The following is a 13,217-nucleotide window of genomic DNA, read 5'->3' as shown; positions in this document are numbered from 1 at the left end:
ATCTTAAGTGATATTAAAAAGTACAAATATTTCAGGAATATTTTTTGTCTATACAAGTTTATATGCTACTATTTTTCAAAACCAAGAATGAGAACATTTACAGATAGTTCTCTTTTTAAATTTCAGACATTTTTCATCACAAACTTATACTAGACCCATCTATCAAAGCAATGCAAAGCCACAGGCCAGAGAATTTCGGACTTGTATTAGAATTACATTTGTTGTAGCATATAATACACTGAGGTAAAGAGCATGCTTCAGCATGCTAATGAACTTCTCTAGAATTAGCATACTTTATAAAACATGTATCTACATATTTCACCATTTTCTGTCTTCTGCTTCTTTGATGAAGTCTTCTTCTTTCCTGATCCACTTTCTTGTTTAGTCTCCTGATGGAGGGGTAATAGTTCTTGCTTTTTTGAAGGTGCCATGAGAGCTTCCACCTTTTTATCCTGGTCATCTTTATCAAACAGAAAAAGAAAATCATCATAGCAAACAATGACCACATCACAAACAATGCAATCATTAATGAATAATTTCTAGAATGCTTTACCAATAAAATCTTAAAATCTAATAAAAATTTTAATGCTCTTACCATTAATTTTTCATTCCAGCATTCTTACTCCACTACATCAGCTCTTCAATATACTTTCCTCTTCTTTTATATCCCATTCCAGAGCCATTCCCTATCTTAGCCTGTGGCATGGTCAAGTCTCTATCATTTTCAAATATAAAATTCACTACTACTGTAATTCCCAGTCTCCCACACCCATTCCCTTCTATACTGACAAAAGAATAGTCTGTACTTCTTTTTCTACCCATCATCTTCCAACAAACTGCAACCTGGTTTTTAGCTCTTCCTTTCCATGAAAGATTAACTGAGGTACCCAGTGTTCCAAATGCCATACTCTACATATAATAATCATTAGTCCTTATTTGATTACTCCTGAACATTTCATTGTTGTCTTCACCTTTTTCTTAAAATTCCTTTCCATTATGCTAAGTGAAATAAGCCTATCACAAAAGGATAAAAATTTTATAATTCCACTAACTTGAACTTCCTAAAGACTCATAGGACAGAAAGTAGAAAGGTGGTTTCCAGAGTGGGGAAAGTGGGGAATTGTGTTAAATGGATCAGGTCAAGAGCCTCAGCTAGAGAAGATGAAAGAGTTCTAGAGATGGCTGGTGGTGATTACACAAATGTGAATCTACTTAACACTACAAAACTGCAAACTTAAAAATGGTTAAAATGGCAGGATTTATACTATATGTATTTTACTATAATTAAAAAAAAATTCTCTATCAGCTCCAATAATTATTCTTCCACTCATAATACTCCTTTGTGAACTGCTTCTCAATACCTTCAATTTAAATACTTCCCCTGGATGATCTTATCTATACCCATGACTTTAACTACTACCATCATGCTCAAGGCTTCTAAATGTATTGTATAGCCTTACCCTCACTTACACACCCTACTAGCCGACATATACACTTGAACCATAAACTAAAAGCATTCTCCTTTCCATTCATATCAAAGTCTCCAACATTCCCTCTCTTAGTGCTAAGAACCATGTACCAGTGTAGGGTTGGAAAACTTTTTCTGTCAAGGGCCAGATAGTAAATACTTTAGGCTTTGTAGCAAGTCATTCAGATTCTGTCATAAGTGTTTAAGTCTGCCATCACTGCAAAACTAGTCACAGATGTAGGTAAATGTGCTAAAAAAAAAAAAAAAAAACTATATGGACACTAATGTTTGATTCATAATTTCTACCTTTCTCAGTATGATTCTTCCTTTGATTTTTTTTCCAACCATTTAACATGTAAAAACAACTTGGTAGCTCAGTGGTTGAGTACTTACCTAGGATGCATGAGGCCCTGGGTTCAACACCCACCATCACAAAAGGAAAAAAATAACAAAACTATTCTTGGCTCACAGACCACAACAAAACGGGAAGAAGGCCATATTTAACCAGATTACAGTTTGCCTACCCTGAACTAACTCAGAACTTGGCAGATCAGCTTTGATCCTGTCTCCTTTATCTGCCAGACACCTATATAATGAGGTCAGTAATGTCATTCTTCCTTTGTATACCTCTCTACTTTCTATTTCTTCTACCACAGTTCACATGTTAACGTTGGAAAAGTAAAACCTCTTAAGTAGTTTGCCTACTGCCCCATGAAATCTGTTCTCACAAGTTCTGCCAAAGAAATCTTTCTAAAATATAAATCTGACCATGTAACTAACTTGCTTAAAAATCTTCAACAATGGCTATCCTAAGAAGTCTCAGCTCCTGGGACAGTTTACAAAAAATCACCATGATATAATCACAGTTACTGCTATCTTTTCAGCTTTGCTCTCTACCTCCTATTTCAAGGCTCAACAATATATTATAATCTTGTACCTCTGTGACCTTACACATAATAATGCTGTCAATGTGGTATGAGACTCACTATTTCTTGATGAAGTGATGTATACTGAAGACCCAGCTAAACACTGACTCCTCTCTGAAGACTTACCCTCCTTTACTTCCTATAAGTAACAGTTGCTTTGGCTTCTGTATTCTTCTATACATTTCCTTCGTAAAACACATTTTGATACTGGCTTACATGTCCTTCCCTCACTAAAAGATATAGTATTTCTCTAGTACTGTGGTTGGTCATAGCTGGCAAGCAAATACTTAAAATCCAATAAAACCAATTTAATATAATATTCTTTTAAGATACACAAATGACAAGCAAACTGTTTTCAGTTCCATGCTTCCCATTTCTCAAGTTCTTTCTACTGTATAACTTCCTTGATATCCATGGAGGACTGGTTCAAGAACCCCTGTCCAATACCAAAATCTGCAAAAGCTCAAGTCCTTTACATAAAATGGCATAGTATTAACACATCACCTATGCATATCCTCCCACACAGGTTTAAATCTTCTCTAGCTTATGCAGAATACCTAATACAATACAAATACTATAAATTGTTGTTGTAATATTGCATTGTTTAGGGAATATTTGAATGACAAGGGAAAAAAGTCCATACATGTTCAATACAGATGGAATATTTTTCTAATATTTTCACTCCACAGTTGACTGAATCTGAGGATATGGAATCATGGATACGAAGAACTGATCATACCCAATAATAACCCTATTTTACCCCAATCCTAGCTAGCATTTATTCAAAGTTTAAAATTAATTTCCATACTACTTGCTGTAAATGGTTTGCCTTAGAATTCTGACACTGGTTAAGACGTACCTAGACTAGTATAATAAACTTTTTATTTATAATAACCTATTTATGTTTGTGTCTACAGCTAGCATGTGACTACCTGGAAAATGCACTATTCACCTCCGCAGCCCCAGCACCTAGTACAATACCTAGTGTAAAACAGACATGTAATAAATGTTTGCATAATTAATATATGATAAAAAACGATCTTTTCATCCTGACTTCTTATCACACTGATTACAAAGTGCTGGTTAAAATAAATGTAGACATTTCCAAATGCTGACAATTATAAGCCTTTTGTGGTTTTAATAAACAACCAAAGTCAAATTTAAAAATTTCCATTAAAGGTCTTTTCTATACTCATAAGAATTTTAAAATGCTATTTTATGATCACACTAATTTCTAATAGTAATTAATGTTAATGAAGGCAAACATGCAGTGAAAAGAATAATCTTTGGTTCAGACTCAATACAATCATGCAACAAAGTTAAATATATTACAATACCGCTTCCATTTTTAGACTTCTTCTGCCCTGGTTTCTTCTTTGAGGCAGCTGCTTCAGAGGGCAGGGTGGGTTGTTTTGTAACTGGGACAGGTTCTACTTTTTTGCCAGGTAACTTTGATACATCACTTTCTTTGATGACTTGCTCTTCAAGTGAAGGTTTTTGTTTCTTTTCCTTCTTCTTTCTTTCTCTAACACTACTTGAAGTTTCAACCACATTCAATGGAACAGGTACAACTTGCTCATCTTCTACAGCCAAAGCATCAGACAATTTAAAGTCTCGAGGTACACTCTCTGAATCAGATTCATGGAGGTTTCCATTCTGGATTTCTTTCTTTTTATTCTTTTTCTTCTCTGCCTTCTTTTTATCTGGTTTTGTAGGAATAAGCTTTTGTTCTCTTTTCTGTTTTGCAAGAACTTCATCATATAATGTTTCTTTCATGAAAAGCCAGAAGAAGAGGAAAATTACCGTAATAACTACTGAAGGAATAAGGACAATAAAATATGTTGACTCATAAAACTCCATGGTGCTTTTATTAATGTGAACCTATAAAACCTAAATGGACAAAAACAAAACGAGCCCAGTCAGTCTCATAAAAAATTAAATTTACAAAACCCCTGCTCTTTCAAATGGCATTTCAGATCTACAAATCTAAACACTGTAAACAAGTTAGCTATTTAAATCACGTACTTGGTTACTCAGCCAACTACAATTCTGACTACAAAAAGAAATGTGAGGTACCTAGAAAAGATCGTTTATAGTAGATCCTTCCATTTGTTAATCATGTGAAAAGATCCTAATGGGAGGAAACTGAAATTTTTTTCTCCCAAATATCATTTTTAATTTGTTAGGGGAGGGGGTTATTTGTGATGCTAAGGATTCAATCCAGAGTCTCCTGCACAGTATGTGCTCTACCACTGAGCTACACTCTCACCCCATTTTTTTAATTTATTGTTTTATTTTTTACAGACTATTTTGATTCACTGTACACAAATGGGGTACATCATTTTGTTTCTATGGTTGTGCACAATGTAGATTCATACCATTCGTGGAATCATACATGTACATAGGGTAATGATGTTTGTCTCATTCCATTTTTATACTCCTCTCCCTCTCATTTCCCTCTAAAGTTCCTCCATTCTTCTCTTTATTCTGTTACTAAAAGCTTCATGTTGTGGTGGGAGGATCCAAGATGGCAGACTAGAGAGAGGCTGTGTTCATCACTCCCTAACTCGGGTTTCAAGCAGAGGAAAATCTGTTTCTCTGTGAGGTAGTCTTTGCTGCTCATCTATCCCCTGCTGTTTACCCCATTTGTCCACCTCAATCATCTGCAGTCTGCCAGCATATTGACGACTTTTTGAGTGCAGATTGCTCACTGACTGCCGCCTATCATCTTCCATTTGCCCATTTGCCTGCCTCTTGCCTGCCCATGGCCTGCCTTTCACCTACCCATCACCCACTGCCAGAGGTCCACCTGCAGACCACCAGCAGATCAACAACTGCCTGCTGTTGCCTAGAAGCCCACTGTCATAGTACCCACAGGTTTGGTTACATGCGGCTGCCACCATTTTGGGACAACAGCTAGAACCTGTAGGACTCCCGGCCTGACTGACCACAACCTGCCTCCAGGACCCCCAGCCCACCAACCACACCCCACACTTGGTGTCCATGCCCTGTGCTGCAACTCCCCATTTGCCAACATGTTTGGAAGCCAGTGTAGCCATCTTGGATTATCCTGGAAGCAGAAGCTGCTATCTTTAGGTGGGGCCAATCCCATTCCGAGATGCCTGGTGGGAAGCCTGGAAGCTCACTGTCAGGTACCTCTCATGCATCAGGCTACTGAAGACTGGGAGGTTTTAATAGTATATGACTGTTATAGTATAGATTTTTTTTTCTCCTTTTTGAAAATTTTTAAGTTTTTATTTCTTTATTTTTCTTACTCTATTTTCCTTTTGTTTACCTCTTTCATCAGAGTTTCTTTCTCCCTTTTCTCATGCTAACAACCAACTTCTTTTGATTACACTTTCACTCTTTCCATGTTCTAGAACTACTATGTATTCTTTTCTTATTCCACTAAGAGTTACATCCTATACCCCTCCCCAACCTCTTTGTCCTCCATTAGAAATTGCACACCTCATTGCAAATCTATTTGTTATACTGTAGATAATAATTGAACTCATCCTCTCTGTTTATTATGACATCATTAATGTCTTCATAGGGACTACTTGGTTTAGGGCTGCATATTGTCTGTACTGGGTGCTGCTAATATTGATTTTCCCCCTTAAAGAAGAGGTTTTGGAAACCTGCAGGGTCACTATAAGCCTATAAGGGGGAACTGTAATACCCCAGATCTGCACTGCTAGAGGGGAAGATAATGTGAACAACATGAAAAAACAAGGGAAGAAAGTATTTCAAACAAACCAAGATTCTATAGTAATCCAACGACAGCATGGTAGAAGAAATGTCAGGAGTTCAGAATATACTTAACTAAAATGATTAGCAAAGCAAAGGATGAGAAAAGAGCAAATGCAGGCAATGAATGATCACTCCAATAAGCCGTGAAAGAGCAACTGCAGGAAGCAAAAGATCATTTCAACAAAGAGAGAGTCTGGAAAAAAAAAACAAACAGAAATCCTTGAAATGAAGGAAATAATAAACCAAATTAAAAAAAAAAAAAAAAAAAAACTCAATGGAACACATCACCAACAGAATAGATCACTTGGAAGACAGAATCTCAGAAAATGAAGACAAAATATTTAATCTTGAAAATAAAGCTTACCAACAGAGAAGATGGTAAGAAATCATGAACAGAACCTCCAAGAACTATGGGATATCATGAAAAGGCCAAATTTAAGAATTATCAGAATTAAGGAAGACACAGAGATACAAACCAAAGGAATAAACAACCTATTCAATGAAATAATATCAGAAAATCTCCCAAACCTGAAGAATGAAATGGAAAATCAACTACAAGAGGCTTATAGAATGCCAAATGCAAAAAATTACAACAGATCCACACCAAGGCACATTATAATGTTGTGGTGGGATACATCAAGAATATGGAACTATAATAAAGTCAATATCAGAATGTTAGGTTGTAGCTTTGACAATAAAATATACAACAAAGTAGATGCTTTCCTTAATTCAAGGCACCCGTTATTGCAAAAAATAAGTTATATTGCAAAAGTAAGGCTGGTCATCAGTGTCCTATCCAAATGCTAAAAAGAAAAAGGCTTACTCTCTTCAATAGTGCATAAGCCCTAATTTCACATTAACCAAAGAGTTACAGGAAGTAAACAGGTATGATCTGACTACCCAGTCATATCTACCTTGAATATAGATATCATAACTCTTACTTAAGCAGTAGTTTTTGCTATACATCTCAAAGTAAAAATGATGTTGATGTTTAGGTTCTAAATCTCAATATTCCTGAGAATATATGTATAAAGTCTCATAAAAGTGGTTTGAATACTTATGTACTCTAAAATATATTATCAAAAAAGGTAAGATGTGTAAATGCAGATGTAATTAAACCCAGGACAGACTTAGGATTAAGCAAGTTAGTTTTTGCATATTTAATGTACAAAGAAATCTAAAAATTCTTAAAGTTTAAGGTATCAATCTTAAGAGTTAAAAAGAAGATTAGAAAAAAAAAAAAAATTCCACCTAAACAGAAGAGCCATTTATCCTGAGAATTATCTTAGACCCTAGGAAACGTGCTTTTAAGTTGAATAAATCTGAATTTATTGAATGTAAGGCTTGACTCAAGTTATATCACCAATGACCCAAGTCTGCAAAGAGACAGAAATGGATCCTAAGGACAAAGTAGTTTGTTCAACAGGCACGCTATAAACCTTGATGACTGAAACATCATTTAACATTTCACATTTTCATAAGCAATTTTTAAAATAGCATTAACAAAACCCTTAACTAAGATAAGGTTTTTAACAAGTTGAAGGGAAAAAGGAATCACCAAAATACTAAAAGAAACCTAGGGGTTGGGGTTGTGTTGTGGTTCAGTGGTACAGTGCTCGCCTAGCATGTATAGGGCTCTGGGTTCAATACTTAGCACAACATAAAAATAAAATAGGGGTACTATGTCCACCTACAACTAAAACAAACATTAAAATTTTAAAAAAGAAAAGAAAAAGAAACCTAACACAGAATTGTTCCTCCCTGATAATTTCATGTTAACATGAATTATTTTTAAATTATTACATGCATTTTTATTATGTCTACTTTTAAAAAGCAGAGTTTTGGAGTGGGTAAGAGGGTTGCTTTTGTTTTAAGCATAGCATCCATAGTATAGAGAACCTGTTCACTTGGCTGGAGAGTTTGGAAAGAACAATGAATAGGAAAATATTTAAAGTTTTGGAGAAGAAAAGAGGCTAAGGGAGACACAGACCCTGAAGAATCAACAGCTGAAGCAGCAGCCGTAACAGGAGGTGGTGGTGGAGGAAGAAGAGAAATAGAACTAGGATGTGGTGGCGAGGGCAGGGAGGGGAGAGTGGGGGAAGAGGTCAAGTCAAAGTCAGAAAGCCCTAAGGAAGCAAGCTACAGTCATATACAAACCTAGGTCTTAGGAAAGTGAATTTAAGTTCAAGCAGAACATGTCTACCTGTATAGAAAAGAAAAGAAGCAAATGTTCAGGGAGATATGACAACATAAAACCCCAAGAAGTCCGGAACATATTTTTCCTCAAAGATTCTGATGATTTTCTAGTTTTCTTTTCCAGGTCCATACATAACTGGAGGAATCATGTTTCCTGTCTTTAGATTTTCATGGAATTCCTTTCATACAATTCCCCTTCACTTGAGCTCACCTGGGTTTCATTCTGCATCTAGAGGAGTCTAACCAGAATGCAGAAACATTAAGAATCAAGACAACGTTTCCATTACTTTAAAACAATAAGCCTGATTCTTTATAAAAAGAAATGTATTTGCAAGAAAAGGCATAAGGATATTCATAGCAACATTACATAACACTGGAGACATAAAACATCCAACTTCAGAATTAACTCAAAGTATAGCTATTAGAAATATAAATACTAAGGCTATTTGTTCTAAAAAGTCAAACTCAAAATTGTACTTTATGATCAAAACATGTTACATATAATGAGTTCGATAACTAAAGATGAATAAAGAGTTGTGACAGCATCATGGGTACAACCTCACTTGCTTAATATTTCAAATAAAATGCCCAATTCCTTGTTTTTGTTTTTGATTTTTTCTTTTAAAAAAAGGTAAAATGAGTGCTTAGTGAATAAATCCTTTTACAAAGCAATTAATATACTTTGAATTCACATTACACCCTTAGGCAACAAAGGAGACTACAGAAAATAAGGGAAAAGAGGAGGCAAAAAGGGACTAGGAGCAAAATACAGGGTAAGCGGGGTGAGGAGCAAAATAGAAACATTTAAAGTGGAGGGGCAATGGAAAAATAAAGGGGAAAGAGGCTGAAAGAAAGCTAATGTGGTTCTAGGTGATAAGCTCCAGTTCATTAAGATTTTTCTAAGTCCACGGTACACAATTCAATAAATGTATGTTGAGTTGATAACAGAAAGACAGAAACAGGTTCAAGTTTTGAATTGAGCTGGCACAAATCACCAATGTTAATTGCTTTTCCCATATTATCAGATGCCCTTTGTAATATTAATTATCTTTTAAACCCAATCACGTCTAAATAACAGACACTGATTTGAATGTAATAAACAGCCAGTAGTGTTAAACAAAATTTCTCTGTCAAGTGAATCAAAAGTGAAATATCCATGAGATCACAAGAAATCAAGTCCAAACTATTCTCAAACCACATTACAAATCAGTCTCTTTCATCTTTTATTCAGACATAAATCCTTCCAGAAACTGATTAAAGATACCAATCTTCTTTCTCAAAGAAAGGCATATATACTCACTAATATTTATAATTAACTTCAAGCTTCTGGACTCTCAGAAGGGTATGCACAGATCCCAGGTTAAAAACCCTGCTCTAGAACAAGAATGGGAGTTTTCATCACTACATTCTCCATAAAGAATTCAAAAGATAATAAATTAATAGTATGCAGAGGGTCTGGGGATGGGTAGCACAACAGTAGAGTGCTTGCCTAGCATGCACTAGGCCCTGAGTTCAATCCCCAGCACCACGTTAAAAAAATAAAATAACACACACACTAAAATTAAATTAAATTAAATTAAAATGGCCTGGAGATAAAGCTCAGTGGTAGAGCACTTGCCCAGCGTGTACAAGGTCCTAGGATTAATCCATAGCACCACCACTCCTAAAAAACAATAATGAAGTTCTGCATTTCATCAGAGTACGTACTATGAATGCTAACCAACTAGTTTTAAAATTGTATTTACTCGTCCTTTTATATAACTTACACTTGCTCTTACAAAAACTGAGCAATTCACTGAGTTAAATTTTGTAAACTTCTCCAGAAAGAACCAAAAATCTATTTATATTACTATAAACTAGAATTTAAAAATTAAACATTGTATAGTTACTCACCTTCAAATAAAGTAAGCATGTTATACTCCATATATGTCCTAAGCAAATTATTTTAAGATTGGTGAGTAACATTATAATGATGCACTAAAATGGACATCAAAAGTCCTGGCTTTTAGTTCCAATTGTGTCTCACTCAGTGTATTCCCTAAAAACTAATATACACAGGTTTCTTCTTACAAAGCTTTACAGACCAAACTATTTGCATCATCTTGGAAATACCAAACCAAAAAATTTAAGAAGTCACAAGGGTGCAAGTGGGAGAAGCAAAGGCATATCCTCTTGAGTGAAATCCTCCCTCAAAACAAGATTTTCAAATATTATTATGCAGATATGAGTCCATGACTCAAAATGAAAGAACATGTGATAAGCCACCATGAGCAAAAGGCAGCGGAAGCAAGCTAAAGAATAAATATTTAAATTAAAATCCCTAAAGACTTAAGAGACTGCAATTTACAAATACAAGTTACAACATAAATAAGAGGAAACTGGAAAAATGAGGAAAGAACTAAAACTATCAAAAGTGACTCTGCAGGTTTGAATTAAGGATTCTACAAACAAAAAAAACAATCAAAATTTAAAACCCAATAAATCAGCTCAAAATAGGTTCAGGAAGACCAATTAAAATAACTTCAATAGTTCAGATAGATCTGAAAAGAATAAATCAAATGCAGTCTGTCACTGAGCTACATCCCCAGCCCTTCACTTTTATTTTCCACTTAAACTTTAAAATTTGAACACAAGATGGTTAGCAGTGATCACAAATACATATGCTGACCTTAAATGAATCCATGATTTAGCTTAGAAGGGAATTACATGGTTATCTATAAACCAGAGGAAAAATAAAAAATAAAAAAAATTCACAAGCTTTGATGTGATCCCCTACTCTTCCAGTTCAAGTGACATATCTATAGCTAGTTCTATAATTCCACAGCAACTGCTCTCTCTATACACATACACAAAATTTTACAAGCTAGCAGACAGTCTTAAATACAGGTAGGCAGCAATACAGTGCAGTGTGGTAAAGATAAAAGAACAGATAAAAATGGAATTCAAAAATGAAATAAAATGTAAATATGTACAAAAGTTTAGTTTAAGTATTTCATATCAGTAGAGACAAGGTAGAATCATTCAGATCAAATAAGAACATCCAAATAAAAGTTTTATACATAAGAAAAAGTATACACCTGAAGAAAATAGGTGGATTTATTCCTTTTACACAGTTCTACATGTTTAAATGTTTAAAAGTATATTACATCTGTAGTAAGCATTTAAAAAAAAAAAAACTTGTTCCTTCAAATCAATAAGAAAGAGACAAACAACCCAATGAGAAAAATAAAGCATTAACCATTTCCTGAAATGTCCATCAAAATACAAAAACTCATCTAAATTCATATCCTCCTAGTCAGTTTCTATGACAAAAGTATAATCACCCCCAGAATGCATAATAAAATTAACTCTTAAAGTAAGAGGAGAAAAGATTTCAAAGTAATCAAAAAACAAAATAATCTAGTAAATCAAATACTGAGTTCCCTGCCATGGGAACTCCACTTACAACATCTTTTCTATTAAAAATTAACTTTACAGAGCCAGGTGCGGTGACACACACCTGTAATCCCCAGTGGCTCTGGAGGCTGAGGCAGGAGGATCCTAAATTCAGAGCCAGCCTCAGCAAAAGCGAGGCACTAAGCAACTCAATGAGACCCTGTCTCTAAATAAAATACAAAATAGGGCTGGGGATGTGGATCAGTGGTCAAGTGCCCCCGAATTCAATCCCTGGTACCCTAAAAAAAAAATTAACTTTTCAGACTACATTGAAATCTCAAAGATGCGGTACAACTGTAACACATAGCTATCTGTAAAACCAACATCTTATTAACATACCCCTAAGTTATTTCAGCAATATCCACTCTGAAGTACTGCTACTGCAAATGAAGTAAACAATGAAATTTAATCTCTCCATTAGGTCTCATGCCACAAAACTTGACATTTCTATTAAAATCAAATTTATGTTTTTCCTTTAATATGAAAACAGGTAAGTCAGTCTTCTCTAAGAAACTGCTCAGTTCATAGCTACTGAAAATTAATCCATCTCTTTTAGACTTCTGAGTACCCATCAAGACCAAACTAGCCCATTCTCTCAGGATCTCAGTAAAAGACATTATTCATTTATAAATACTTCCATAGAAAACAACCTGGTTGGGCTGGGGAGATAGCTCAGTTGGAAAAGTGCCTGCCTTGCAGGCACAGGACCCTGGGTTGGATCCCCAACACTGCCCAAAAAAAAAAAACCCACCCGGTTAAAACTTTATTCTGTAAAGAAATTAATTTATGATAACTTAATTAGACAAACTGATTTAGTTCCAAAGAAATTAACAACTTTTTCCCCCCAGTGCTAGAGGATGGAACCCAGGGCCTTGAGCATACTAGGCAAGCACTCCACCACTAACCTACACTCCTAGACCCTAGTCATTTTTTAAATACTTAAGTCTTTCAAATCAATACACAAAATTGGTTTCCAAAGACAAATATAAAGTCTTCAAAACTATTCGAAGGTTAACATTAGAACATAAAATTCATACCAATAATGTAACTATAAAACAACTATACCATGTATGGAAGTTTTTTTCCCCCTACAATCTATGATCTTGATGTACCTTTTCTTTTCACAAGATTGGTAGGTTGGAAAGGGCCATCTAATTCAACTAGACACTCAAAAGAGACTGGACCCATCTGAATGGTTAGTCAGCCTATACTTGAAAATCAGGGATGAACATCACATAAAGACCCTCTTTAGACAAGTTCTTCATAGTTTTAATCCAAAATCTTATCTCCCTAAGACTTCCTGTGGTCTTCTCTCTACCCTAATCTTACCAAATATATCCAATCCCATCATCACAAGGTAGTCCTAACAACCGATACTTGTTCTCAATCAAATTTGTTAGAAAACAAATATACCTACTTCGAAATCTGTTATTCAAATATTT

The 13,217-nt window shown here is 35.0% G+C and overlaps 1 protein-coding gene across 1 annotated transcript in view; it reads right to left on the bottom strand.

Moving 5' to 3' along the window:
• Ktn1 (kinectin 1) overlaps positions 1-13,217 on the bottom strand; it is a 168,620-nt gene that overhangs the window by 134,258 nt on the left and 21,145 nt on the right. The window contains 2 exon segments of the mRNA XM_047539394.1: positions 323-460; positions 3,732-4,284. Coding sequence (XP_047395350.1) covers positions 323-460; positions 3,732-4,254 — 661 coding nt within the window. The 5' untranslated portion in view covers positions 4,255-4,284.

The sequence above is a fragment of the Sciurus carolinensis genome, chromosome 2 (genome assembly GCF_902686445.1).
Source record: "Sciurus carolinensis chromosome 2, mSciCar1.2, whole genome shotgun sequence".
Classification (NCBI taxonomy): Eukaryota; Metazoa; Chordata; class Mammalia; order Rodentia; family Sciuridae; genus Sciurus; species Sciurus carolinensis.
Note: the sequence above shows the minus strand (reverse complement) of the source record. Positions and strands in the feature narration are given on the sequence as shown.